The sequence below is a fragment of the Thamnophis sirtalis genome, unplaced genomic scaffold (genome assembly GCF_051295495.1).
Source record: "Thamnophis sirtalis isolate CommonGarterSnake01/CBP01778 unplaced genomic scaffold, rThaSir2_p1.2 scaffold_1, whole genome shotgun sequence".
Taxonomy (NCBI): domain Eukaryota; kingdom Metazoa; phylum Chordata; class Lepidosauria; order Squamata; family Natricidae; genus Thamnophis; species Thamnophis sirtalis.
In genome coordinates, this window is record NW_028261381.1 from 162,012,724 (window position 1) to 162,026,709 (window position 13,986).

General features: G+C 43.4%; 1 protein-coding gene across 9 annotated transcripts in view; it reads right to left on the reverse strand.

Moving 5' to 3' along the window:
• Nucleotides 1–363: 363 nt before the first annotated feature.
• Nucleotides 364–13,986, reverse strand: part of MYO9B (myosin IXB) — an 86,019-nt gene continuing 72,396 nt past the window's right edge. For 5 of the 9 annotated variants that reach the window (XM_087702047.1, XM_087702028.1, XM_087702035.1 and 2 more), the window contains 8 exons: nt 13,494–13,622; nt 12,703–12,808; nt 6,667–6,798; nt 5,467–5,590; nt 3,191–3,238; nt 2,207–2,331; nt 1,377–1,504; nt 364–1,210 (listed from right to left, as the gene is read on the reverse strand). In XM_087702047.1, coding sequence (XP_087558173.1) covers nt 996–1,210; nt 1,377–1,504; nt 2,207–2,331; nt 3,191–3,238; nt 5,467–5,590; nt 6,667–6,798; nt 12,703–12,808; nt 13,494–13,622 — 1,007 coding nt within the window. In that variant the 3' untranslated portion in view covers nt 364–995. Of the gene's footprint in view, nt 1,211–1,364; nt 1,505–2,206; nt 2,332–3,190; nt 3,239–5,466; nt 5,591–6,666; nt 6,799–12,702; nt 12,809–13,493; nt 13,623–13,986 lie in introns of all 9 variants that reach the window. The other 4 variants (XM_087702061.1, XM_087702043.1, XM_087702053.1 and 1 more) reach the window with 2 other exon arrangements.

The following is a 13,986-nucleotide window of genomic DNA, read 5'->3' on the forward strand; positions in this document are numbered from 1 at the left end:
AAGTCTGTAGCGTTTATGTCTCATCTTCAGAAGGCAGGCAGGAAAATGCCTCAGTTTCTTTCTCCTTCTGCTCCTACTTATTTATTATGAAGTTCCAAGAACAGCAACAGGTCATACTAACTGACTCTTCTTTTATGGGTCGTTGTACAGAAAAAGTGAGATTTTCCATGCTGTTCCACCTGAGCTTCCCCAAAGAGCCTATCAGAAGAGCACGTTTGATTTTACAGTCTAACTTAAACTCCAACAGATCAAACTAATCTCCGCAGTTACAGTGACAGATCTGCTCCCATCCTGCCTACTATAGTATACCATAATAGGAGGAAGGCCCTTGGTGGTGTGCTGTCAAGAATAACTCCCAATGCCTTCTTTTCCCAAAAAAAGTGCAGTTTTAATATAAACATTGATACATTTTTTGGTCTCCATTAAACGCTTACTACACAAATTTAAAAGTTCTTGTAAACCAATTGGAAGTTGTCATCATCCGAGAGAGCGAGACAGGGAGAGACTTAAAGCAGAAACAAGAGTTATCGAGTGCTTTGACTCTCCGTTTGGTCCTATTAAGAGCCTGTTGCAAGCAGACAGGAAAGCAAGGCAGGCTTGAGTGGACTGCTGGGCGGAGAAGGGAACTTCAAGCCTCACCTCGGAAAGTGGAGACTGGTTCAGAGCTGTAACTATTGATCCACATTTGATCAGATCAGAGAAGCACCAATTGTTTCCAAGATTCGATGCCGACCAAAAGCCCTGATGCCAATCATGACCATTCTGTTTGGATGAGCAGCAGAATGTTTTAAATACTGGACTTGACTGGGTTCAGAATAGGGCAGTGTTACCTAACAGCTCCTGAAACAGGGCTGCTAGTTACCCTTTTTTGACCTTCACTGAACCTGCCTCTCCTGTTTCCTTTTGAGACAACTGTTCTTGGTACGTTCCCCTGGGCAGTTCATCCTTGAAAGAGGCAGTTCTTGGAGCATGGAGGGAGCGGGTCTGTTAGCTTCTCAGTCCTGTAAGACAGCTTGGGCTTGGCTATGTGCATCCCCCGGAGTTTGATGAAGAGGGCTTCCCTTGAGCAGAAGCAGAGAGGATGGCCCACATGTGGTGGACAGGCGAGGAGGAGTCGGATCTACCTTGGCTGAAAACGGCAGGGTCTTTGGGGATCCATTCTCTTCTTTGGCGGAGAGTTTGATGCACTGAGCAGCAGGCTCTTTGCTTCCTTTAAAGAGAAGGAGAAAGCTTGGGTAAGAAACCTGTTGCCAAGGGTTTCTTTTTAGCCGTTGCAGTAGAAAGTTGTAGGAAAGGCTGGTGGCGGGATGACCAACAAGGCCACCAAGGGAATGATTGGAAAGGGAAAAAAACCTGCACAATACCTTAATACTGACCTTCAGGGTGACGGCACCCCACACGCTCCTCCAACAAGCTCTCTGTGCTAATCGACGTCTCGGAATCAACATTCTCCTCATCCGAACAACGCTGGTCCAATTCGGGGAGCCGGTATGTTATGTCTTCCCTAAAGAAGTGAGAAAGAAAGAAAAGTTACGACATTCCATGGGAGGGCTGGAACAATTTCAAAGTTAGGGATAATGAAAAGAGTTGTTTTTTTCTGCCTCTCCTCTTTGATCCATCAAGTCCAATGTTGCTGTTGGAACCATGGGAAGGGTAATTATGACTGGGGTGGTATAAAGTCTATTGGTGGGCTTTGTTTGCTACTGAAGGAGGAGCAGGGCAGCTCGGGGCAATCTGGGGGAGGCTTTCACACAAGCCTAAAATAGCAATAGCACTTAAACTTATATACCGCTTTACAGCACTTTTACAGCCCTCTAAGCGGTTTACAGAGTCAGCCTATTGCCCCCAACAATCTGGGTTCTCATTTTACCCACCTCGGAAGGATGGAAGGCTGAGTCAACCTTGAGCCTGGTGAGACTTGCACTGCCAAATTGCAGTCAGCTGGTAGTCAGCAGAAGTAGCCTGCAGTACTGCACTCTAACCAGTGCGCTACCGTGGCTCATTTCAAAATAAATTTGAAAATCCTAACATTTTTTTCATGCTTTGCAATGCAGGCTCTGTTTTTTTAAATACTTTGCAGGAATGGATTCTGCAGGGAAACTAAAGGACTGCTCTTCTTGGCAGAGATTCTCAGAGCTGGTGGATGAATTCAGAGATAAGTAGCTTCTGCCTTGCGGAGGGTAGGCCCTTACAAGCCCTCACTCACTTCTCTTCCTTTATTGATTGTATCCGTTCTATCAACAGCTCCTTCTCCCTGTTGTCCGTTTCTTCCTCTTCGGGCAAAAGTCCAAGTTTAGGTACGGTACCGCTTGCTCCTAGAATCTGGGGGCTCTGTAGGATAGAAAGAGAGCTGTATCATCCCCTTGGCTAAGAACGCAGCAAATCATCAACTCTGGGTAGAAAGGAGCCATTAAATCCCACAAGTTAATTCTCTTGTGAACAGCAGTAGGTCGTGAAGCAGCCTTTGCTGTGGCTGGGCAATTTAGCTTTCCAGGCTTGAAATTCTAATTTAACAAGCCAGGAAAATGATGACGAAGTGGGGTAGTTCTGAATACAGGAAGCCTTAAGCATGAGATACCTGCTGACAGTTGCTTTAGAGCAAGCTGCCCTTTCTTACTATTGAATCCAACTTGCAGGGCTATGATGATTCTAAAACAAGAAGAATCGGTATTGAATCCCAATGCAGAAAAGCAGGTACCGTTTCACAAACTCTCCTCCCTCCCAAAGGTATAAGTTTGAGGCCTAAAATTTAAATTTATTGTGCCTTGGGATATTATAAAAGTGTATTAAGGCTGCTCCCGAGCACGTGCACAGAAATGTCTTCCTTTGACAAGAGCCAACCACCAGATTCTCTCTCTTTCACACACACAAACCTGGGTTAGTGTAAAGAAATTCAAAGGGTTAAGCATCCAAGGCCACGCTTGGATGCAAGGGTATCTTTATTTTTCTATAAAGCATTGGTTAATATCTCTCTTGCAATCCACTATTCAATCCCCGTAATTAATTGGGAAAACAGGAAAAATGTGCAGAGGTGTAAAACATGCAGAGTTTTAAAGTGAGGGGTTTTGAAGCATTCAGCGTGTGAAGGTGCTGTGAACAGCCTTCCCTGATCGTCAGCTGATGCTGGGAAAGGCGGAGTGAGGAAGGGAGCAACGTTCCATGCACCTGGCGCATCAGTGCTTTCACCTACCGGGGCTCCCTCACAGGGAGAGGAAAAGGCAAGTTTTACTGGCCACAACTAGAGAAAAGGAGAGATGAAGGGCACGTTCATAGGAGGCCAAAACATTTTCTCCGACACTCCGTGGATAAAAATCAAAGACTTGGATGATAATAAGAATATACAGTATACATCAAAAGTTAAAAACTGTAAAAATGCTGCACGCCTGGTTTAAACAATACATTTGCAAGGTTCTAAGACTAATATGATATTAAACTTATTGAAGCTGGGATGAGTTTTGAGATTGCTTGAACCAGTCTCCCACACTCCTCCATCATCAAACAGATGCATTAAACAGCAAGAGCAACAATTTCTACCCAGTTTTGGGATTCTTAGATCAGGAAAAGGATGATTAGTGTAACCCCACTGCTCAGTATTTCTTTTTAAGAATATATCCAACCCGTATAAAACCAACCACTAAACATAAAGGAAACAAAATGTAAATATCAGGCTCCCAATGTTAAAGCAGGGCCCGCATTGCCAAAAGCTGCTAAAAGAGAATCAACAGGGCTGCACCTGTATTTTTCTCCTCAAAGGAGACATTTATCATGGTGACCAAAGTGGTTTCAGTGCTAGACCCCAGAATAAACCCCAAAGGAAACGGGCTAGATAATCTATCATCTAGTAACATGTTACCAAAAGAGGGGCACTGCATTAAAAACCTCTGAAACAAATCCAGTTCATCTTTGACCAGTTAAAGCTAACCAACACTGTCACAGATGGCGACCAAAGTGATTGAACAAAACTCTTTAAATGCCTGGCCCATCAACTGACATCAATGCATAAAAATCAGGTGACACTACAAACATCCCTATAAGGCAGTGATGGTGAATCTTTTTGGCAGCGAGTGCCCAAACTGGAATGCGTGTGTAAGTGACCACGCGTGCCGGATCACCAGAAATCTGAAGACCAACTGGCCGGCCCACGTATGCCTGTTTTTGGTCGGTTTTTCAGGCCACTTTTTACCTGAAAAATCCCAAAAAACGGTTCTACCACAAAACCGCGGACGACAAAATCGCGCTCGACGAAAGCGCGTACGTGACGTCATCGCAGCGCGACAAAAACATCGCGCTGTGATCGATAAATGTAAAAATAAAGCGAAAATCTTACCCTAACCCCCCCAAACCTAACCCTAAACCTAATCCTTAACCTAAATCTAACCCTAAACCTAACCCTTAACCTAACCCTTAACCTAACGCTAAACCTAACGCTAACCCTTAACCTAACGCTAAACGTAACCCTAACGCTCTAAATCTAACTCTAACCCTTAACCTAACCCTAACCCTAAACCTAACCCTTACGTTTATGTGAATCGGCTTGCTTTAATTTTATTTTTATTTCAATTTTTAATTTTTTTCGGCGCGCTGTGATGACGTCAAATGCGCGCTTTCGTCGAGCGCGCTTTTGTGGACCGCGGTTTTGACGGGTCACGCAAAAAACAGCTTGAAAAACAACCCGAAAAATGGCCTGAAAATAGCCCCATTTTTGGGGCCGTTTTCAGGCACCTGTGAAGACCACGTGCTCCCCCAAGCTCTGCTTTCGCTGGCAAAGGGCTGTAGGAGGCCATCACAGCCGAAAATGGGGCCCAGGAGCCCATTTTTGCTGGCAGAGTGCTCAGGCCACCACAGTTCCCCCCCCCGACACAATTTCATGCTGTGATGTCATGCTGGCCACACCCCGCCCCCCGGGTCAAACACAACCCTCATGTGGCCCTCAAGGAAATCGCGTTTGACAGTCCTGTTCTAGAATAACTGAGACAGGTTTGCTTCTTCTATTAGGTACAATACATGAAGACCACTACGTCTCCTTTTTCCCCCTCTCCACCAAATTTAACTTATTAGTTTTTCAACTACCTCTCACAGGACTGTTTTCCAGACTTCACCATTTGGACTCATCCACCCAGAACGTCTTCCAAATTGTATGTGTTGAACTAGACTCGGGGCAAATGGCCTCTGCATCCCAGATGCGCTGGGACAATTGGGAGACTAGAACAGAACTTTTTGTGACTGGACATTTCCCAACTTTATAATCATTTACTGAATTATATTTGGAGATTGTATCAGAGCTGCTTTAAATAAAGTCTATTTTTTTCCTTCCTATCTTCCACTCACACAAAAATAAGTCCTTTGGAATTTAGCATGAAGTTGCACATTACGTATCAGCCTTGCTGTGTGAGATTAATGGGAAGGTCACCCTCCTGTTGTGAAATCTCCATCACATTTCATGCCAGGTGTAATCCCGGTGCTTACTTTGTTCTGTTGAAGCAGTGAAAGCCGCCGAAGAGCAATGCTTTCCGCCGCTTCTAGTTGGCAAATTTCATCCATCTTCATCTTGTACTTTCTCAGCTGCTCCTTGATGATCATCTCCACACACCTATGCATAGGTAGGGAAAAGAGAGAGAGCAAAAGGAGAAATGGAGAAAACAATCATAGGTCATTCATGGGCTCCTCCTTGATGGATAGATGGAAGAAGAGAGCATGAATGGATCAGGTGAATGCGCGCATGGATAAACGGGCTGACGGAAGAGACACCATTCTCCCAACAATGCAATTATGAACATGTCAGAGCAGGGAAAGTCACTAGATGGCCACAGGCACTGATGCCGTGTATTTTAACAACCAGCCAACCTCCATTTCCCATCGGATCCACCTTTCTGTCTCCCTCTTCCTGTAACAGAGATACCATCCAAGTTCTACCATCTCTCACAGGAAGCCATCTGAATCAGAAAAAGGAAATTGGTTCAAGAAACTTCAAAAGGAATGTGTCAGGCTGGAAGCCACCTTTTGCACTGGGCCTTCAGGCTTGCCACGCTTAATGTTGTGGGAAAATGGGAGGAGGGATTATATGCAGTATGGGAGATATATAGTCAAAATAACATTCCTTTCTCAAAGAGTCAAGGACATCTTGCCCTGCACCTTGAGGGGTGTGACTGGCAGGCATGTTCAGTTTGGACGGGGTCTGATTGGACCATGTGATGGACATGTGGGTGCTGGGCAGGGACGTGGACTTTCATTTGGGTGGGGAAAACATGGAAACTTTCAGATTCAGGTTGTCCCAGATGTGCCAGTATGACATCTCTAATAAAATGGAACTTTGAGGAAATCCATGCCTCAGAGTCTTCTTTCGTTGGGGGTGTTACTTGGAACCCTGACAATGTGGTATTTGGTCAGGAAATTGATAGTGAGAGATGGAAAAATTAGATTCAGGCTTCTATTACTTGCAGGGAAAAAGGGAATAGATAATACCGTAGTCAGATGATAGAAATAAAATTCACCCTGGAACATTTACTTTTTGAGACTGCTGAGACTAGGCCTGATTATACATGTAGAGATTAATCAGCAATGCCTGTTCTACCTAGAGCACTGAAGACGTTTATCTGTTCACACAATTTCTATTATCCAGGAAAGGGCAGAAGCCTCACTGTTCACAGGCAATCTAGGATAACTCACGTGGTTGTTTTGGAGACATCCTTCATGCTAGTGAGAGGATCCAAATTGTCAGGACAGCGCAAGAGGCAGGGGGCAAAGACAATGGCGAGGGCATTGGGTGACATCCGATTGACTTCTTCTACTACGGCCACCCTATATTTGGGTATGAGAATAAGATTTTGTGTGTGTTTAAGCATGCTAAGCTAGAAGGAGGAGAAAAAAAGTTATTGGCTTATACTATTTACATTGGTAGCATCTTTTGCCAACCCATTAACCGTCAGTTGTCTTCATTAGCTAAATATTGTAGTAAATTTTCCCCCATATAATAGTTCCTTTTCTTTTTTTTATATCCAAAGTTTTTTTTTTAAATACAAATTGACACATATTATAGAAACAAAGTGTTGACTGGATCTTTCCTTTTACATCCTCTCATTTACGTAATCCATTTTACATCACGGTTTTCACTTTCAGCCAAATTATTTTCTTCAATTATTTTCCATTTTTTATACTTATTTTTTCTTAATAGATAAACAATATCTTCAATTGCCCCTTCAAAAATTATACTAAATTAATATTTCATATTTCTCTATAGATCTATTTTACTATAAAAATACATATACTCCAATTAAGTTTTAACATAGAGAGCATTTCATTCAATTTTTTCTACAATTAACAATATACTATAATGTCTTTATTTCTTAATTAGTTACATAACAAAACCAATCATACTACTATTCCCTTTAATCTACTAATACAATTCTTTTTCCCTTTCTTCCGCTTTTATCCATTTTCTCTTGAGCTCTCACAAATTCCACTTTTAATCATTTTTCTTCTTCTCCCCTTTTCTCCTAGCTTCTTTTTCTTTTTCCTGTTTTTGTGGTTAATGTATCTTCTTCAGAGTATTCATTTTTATTATTCTGGTGCCTTTCCATAAGGTTTTCCCTGTTCTCCTCCCTTCCTTACTATCTTGTGGTTTCTTTTTTGGGGGGGGGGAATTCTCCCCTTTTGTCTGCTTTTTCTTTGTAATTGTAAATCCCAGTGAAATCATTTGTCTGCATTTTATTTTCAAATTTTCTTTCTTCCACCTTATCTTCTTGCTCCTCATTTGTGCCCTCTTTTACCCCCTCTTCTCCTATTTCTTGCTCTGTATTTTCCCTTTAATTTTCTACCTTTTTTTTTACCAATTAACGTTTCACACACATTTTTCAGCGTCCAAATAATTCCATACATTCAATTTTAGCATTTATCCAGTCCAGTCCAAGTTGAAGGTTTTTTCTCTTCCACAGCTATAAACAGTTGCAGCCAAACAATGTTACAATAACAAATACTCCTTAACAAGCCTCAGTGTTTCAAAGTATATTTCCTGTAGCCAAGGTCACACTTCACAGCTGCACTCTCACTCTCACTTTTATTTTTTCTTTCAGTAGCCGGTGTAGTATTTTCTGCTCGCCAGTAGATGGCTCTCTCCAAGCCGCAATACAATCCAATAGCTGTCAATAGCTGTCAAAAGCGCTTTTAAGCCACAAACAATAAAATAAAACAAGGAGAAAAAGGGACTTTTCCCTGGGCTCTTCTTCCTTTCGGTTATTAATTTTTCTTCACTTCCAAATTGCAGAAGAAAAAAAATCCTCTGAGACTTTGGTGCTTTAACCTCCTCTGCCTCCTTTTTCAATAAAAATCCCTAAAAGCCAGTTAGCCGCTAATTCCACTCCAGGACCCTTTTAAAGATTAAGATAGTTTTTTTCTATTTTTTCTGTGAGTTGGTCAATCACTCAGTCAGTTTCAACGCTCCGTTCAAACACAGCTCCAGCACAATAACTTAGTTCCAGATGCCCCGGATTTGTAGCGGTCATTCAGTTATGGCCGCTGTGCCCGCTGCCAGTTTGAAGGGCTTTTTTCCGACCTCTCAAGGAACTGCCGGTTCCTCTAGGTCCGTGATGGCGAACCTATGGCATGCATGTCACAGGTGGCACGCGGAGCCATTTCTGAGGACACCTGAGGCATGCATGTGCTGGCCAGCTGATTTTCGACTTTTATTTTCGACTTTTATTTTCGGCTGTTTTTCACCCTCAAAAAACCACCAAACGTGCAAACTGGAAGTTTGGGAATGGACTTCCAATTTGCATATTGGACTGTTTTCTCCCTCCGGAGGCTTCAGGAAAGTCTCCTGAAGTCTCTGGATGGAGAAAAACAGCTCAATGGGCAACGTGGAAGTCTGTTCCCGAACTTGCGGATTATGTGTTGGATCGCTTTTTGCCCTTCCCAGGCTCCTGGAAAGCTTCGGGAGCCTGGGGAGGGTGAAAAACAGACCTACCAGGCCCACTGGATGTCAGAAAACAGGCATCCGGGGGGGGGGGGTGAGGTCATTTTTGCCCTCCCCAGGGTCCTAGAAAGCCATGTGTGCATGTGCAGGGCAGCAGGAGGGGTGTCACACGTGCATGCACAGAGGGCATGGCATGGGGGGCATTAAATTAAGAGGGCTGGGCATGCACACATGCGTGCTTTTGACACCTGAGGCAAAAAACGCTTCACCATGACTGCTCTAGGTCATTCGAGATGTCCCTTCTTCTTCCCTGTCCCTCCAGGATGGTTCCGATTTGTCCGGCTGGATTTCCACGAGGCTCGGCACAGTCCCTTTTTTCCAGCCGGTCTCGCCACAACTCTTCTGGCTTCTCTCTATAATAGTTCCTTTTCCATACAGTCCATTTTTAACTTCTTTCACTATACCACCTACCACCACTGAATAAGATATATAAAACCTATATATCATCTGTATATTCAGTCAGATTGTTACTGAACCAAATCCAGGATGCTCTGCTTCCAGGGATATTGAAGATTAGATCTGGATCTTCTGAATGAAGAACAGATACCTTCCTGTATATTCCATCTAGTTTGCCTTTTTACAAGAAATACATTATGGTCCCTTCCAAAGGTGATGCGTATGACTTTGGTTGTTTGAGAACATGGTTTTATATCCTGCCCCATTCTGGAAGACTCAAAGGAAGAAGATACTACTAATCTATGAAGATAACACAGAAGCAGACAAGTAGCAATCTAAAAGACTTCTTGCATACCATTAAACACAAAATGCTCATAAAGCAGATTTGAGGAATTCCACTTCTTGGGAGGCACAATATTAAAACGGGAGGATTTTATTAGTCTCCCACTACCTTGATTTTACAGGAGTGGGAACACTCAACAATCCCTTCTTGTAAATAGGCAAAGAAACTGTCTCCCTAGATTGGGAGGCAAAACATGTATGGCTTTAAAGGGGACAATATTCAACCATATTGAATTGGACCCAGAAGCAAATACTTAAGCCAGGGGTGTCCAAACATGGGAACTTTAAGACTTGCGGACTTCAACTCCCAGAATTCTCCAGCCAGCCATATATCACTGGTGCTCCGTGGACAAATTGCTCTCATTGGTTAGCAGATGAGCCATTGCACTTTGGATCCTAATGAAGACTTCCAAGGCGCTCCCATATAGACACACATGCTGTAATTGTTTAATTATCAGATGACCAGGACATGAGTCAGTGTAGTCATGGTATTTTCATCTACGTGTCTTGCAACTTCATTGGAAGTTGGGCAGCAAATAAATAAATACATAAATAATAAACTGACTTGCCAGTTGGAATAAACTACCCTCACTCCCACCACAGTTTCCCCCTCAGCAAAAGCCATAATTCCAGAATGACCAGCAAATTCCAGATTTGCTTCTTAAAGAAGAAGGCAAACCCACCAAGATGTAAACCAGAATTGGGACAGACCTAGATCTATAGCTAGGAAACAGCAACTCCATGTTGCAAGGATTTGTGCTTGTTTTGACCCATGGAGGTCCTCAAAGCCTGTAGTTCCCAAGTCAGGATTTTTATACTACTTTTGGCTTGGCCTTGGGTGACAATGTATCATTTAATTTGAATTTGAATTTGAATTTTATTAGAATTTGTAGGCCGCCCTTTTCCCTGAGGGGACTCAGGGCGGCTCACACAAAAACTGGGAAGGGGGGGAATACAGACAGTAGGACAAACATGTAATAAAATAGCAAACAACATACATTCATCATTCGGGAGGGGCAACTATCCTATCCCCAGGCCTGACGGGCGAGCCAGTTCTTTAAGGCTATGCGGAAGGCCTGGACGGTGGAGAGGGTACGGATCTCCACGGGGAGCTCGTTCCAAAGGGTCGGGGCTACTGCTGAGAAGGCCCTCCTCCTTGTAGTTGCCAGCCGACACTGGCTGGCCGATGGAATACGGAGGAGGCCTAATCTATGGGATCTTATCGGTCGCAGGGATGTAATTGGCAGAAGGCGGTCTCTCAAGTATCCAGATCCACTGCCATGTAGGGCTTTATGGGTGATTAATAGCACCTTGAAGCGCATCTGGAGATCAACAGGTAGCCAGCGCAGCTCGCGGAGGATAGGTGTAATGCGGGTGAATCGGGGTGCACCCGCAATCACTCGCGCGGCTGCATTCTGCACTAGCTGAAGTCGCCGGATGCTCTTCAAGGGCAGCCCCATGTAGAGCACATTTAGCATTATCAACACACTATTGACACCTCATTCCAAACCAATGGATTGATTATAGAGAAGATGAGAGGAGGCCGCCTCCACTGCTATGGACATATCCTGAGAGCAGCACCTTCCACTGTTGCCAAGACTGCCTACCGACTGGAAGCCAATGGCTGGTGACCTCGTCGCTGCCCAAAACAGAGACGGTAAAACACCATCAACAAAGATATGCAAGCTGTGGGCCTGCACCCTTGAGCTGCAGCCGACCATGCAAAGTGGCATTCAATGATCCGAAAAGCCAACCCTACATTTGCGGGAATGCACTGGGAAGTGATGGCTGACCTTACCCAGTGGTTTCATGTACAGTACATGTTGAATAAAATGAATCTTGTAGTGGCTCTCACCAGAGTAACTACACATTTTTACTCTTCCTCCATATGAGTTTACTGAAGCCCTCCACGAAGGAAGGAATGGCACCACTGTAGAACAGTATCTCCAATCCCCAACCTTCCCAGATGTTTCAGATGTATAACATGATCTATGTTGCCTTCTAATAAAATAAATAATTGGTGTATCTTCCTTCTGAAAGGCTTTTTGGGAGGTTTGAAAGGGGATTTTTTTTTGTATGTAGGATGAAAAGTATATTCCTACAACTTTCTGGTCTTTCTGGAAAGTTTGTTTTCCTGCCAAAATCCACTGATCTTTTCTTGAGTGGTTTGTGTGTTTTGAGAAGTAAATTTTCTGGAACAGGAAGTGGTTCATACATAGACTTTAGTCCTGAAACTATAGTCATAACTGCACGAACCGCCAGTTCCAGAAACTTATTTTCATAAAGCAGATGAACCATCTCTAAAACTGTTGGCTTAGCAGATTGGGGAGAAAAATGGGCATTCCAGAAAAAACTACTTCCTAGAACAAACCCCACAGTTTTACTTGTCTGGATTTTCCAATCAGTCATCTCCATAAATGGAAACAACAGGGGTTGAAAACAGAATAATAGACTTGAAAGGGACCTTGGAGGTCTTCTAGTCCAACCCCTGCACAAGCAGGAAACCCTGTACCATTTCAGACAAACAGTTGTCCATTTGCCATGATGGAATGTTCTGCAAGCAAAGCAGATGTTTCCCCAATTGTTAGCCCTTCTTATTTCCCACACTGCAAAATTAAGAAACAAGGGAAATGGTCTGTTTCTATGAAGCCTTGAGAAAGGGGATGATGATTTTAACTGATTTACTTTTATTTAGTTTAGATTTTTTTTTATCAAGCCTTTATTATTTCTATAAATAACTCAGTGATTATTTTAAAAAAGGCCTCTTGATTTCAAACAGACCTTGTTCTGTTTAGACTTTATTGACCTTGGAATCCTGACTTCCTACAACATAAATTTCAAACAAACTGTAGAGTCATTTTTTAAACGATTAAAGTACTTGGTCAAATGTCCTCTGGCTCTTGTAAATTTCAAATCCACGTCATCTCACAGGATCACGGCTCTAATCCCTTCCCCGACCACAAGGGGGAGTTAAACTACAAGATGGTTGTCCTTACTTGACAAGGTGGAAAATTAGGCGTTCCAAGGTGTCGTGATTGGCCTGTGGGAGCTGCTCAAGGACACTGTAAATGGCATAGAGCTGCTCTTGCTTCTCTGGGAGCTCTGCAAGGAAGGAGAACATAAGGAGGATCCAGTTAGAGATCGGTAGTCCTTGACGTACAATCACAATCGAGGCCCAAATTTGATGTTGCTAAGTGAGATGGTTGTTAGGTGAGTTTTGTCCCCATTTCATGACCTTTCTTGCCACGGTTGTTAAGTGAATCACTGCAGGTGTTGAGTGAGTAAGACAACTGTTAAGTGAACTTGGCTTCCCCATTGACTTTGCTTGTTAGAAGGTTGCAAAAATGTGATCACCCCAGGACATGGCAACCGTCATAAATATGAGACAGTTGCTGGCTCTGGGTTGGCTCAGCCTTCCATCCTCCCGAGGTGGGTAAAATGAGGACCCAGATTGTTGGGGGCAAGAGGCTGACTCTGTCAACAGCTTAGAGAGGGCTGTGAAAGCACTGGAACGCGGCATATAAGTCTTATTGCTATTGTGATCCAAATTTTGATCATGTGATAATGGGGTTGCAACAACTGTCGTAAGTGTGACAAACGGTCATACATAACTTTTTTTCAATGACATTGTAACTTTGGTCACTGAATGAATTGTTGTAAGTTGAGGACTACCTGCAAATATTTGGTGTCTATCTAGTCCAGGATCCCTATTTCTTACAGAAGCCAATGGGAGCCAATCTCACACCACTTGAATCACCTCTTTTCTCTCAGATGCTTCACTACTTACCCACCGCCCGAAGGAAGTCATTGTACTGAGCAAAAGTCATGAGAGGATCTGGTAACTCTCTCAGCCATTGTTTGAAGATCCCCGTGATGGTGTGGATGGGGTAGTTCTCTAGCAGCACTGAGTTTGGGTCTGAGAAGGAGAGAAGAAACGAGGAGGGAAAGATTGAAGCTCCTTAGTCTATGCAAGATGCACAGGAATGACAGCTGGGAATGTAGTAACTTTGAGATTTGGCATCAAAGATTTGAAGATGTTTTCTCCCTAGTGCAGGAACTGGCAATGTGTGGACTTTCGTCTACTGTTGTTTTAAAATTCAATTCAAGCTAGCCCCCCTCCCCCCTCCCCCCCGTGGTGTGCAAGCATGAACCGAACGGATTAACACTGTTCTGTGGCATTCTTACAGAATGCACCACAGGGGGCGGGCTAGCTTGAATTGAACTTGCAAACAACTACTTTGTACTCACACTATAGTCTCCTGGCCATATGCTAAATAAAT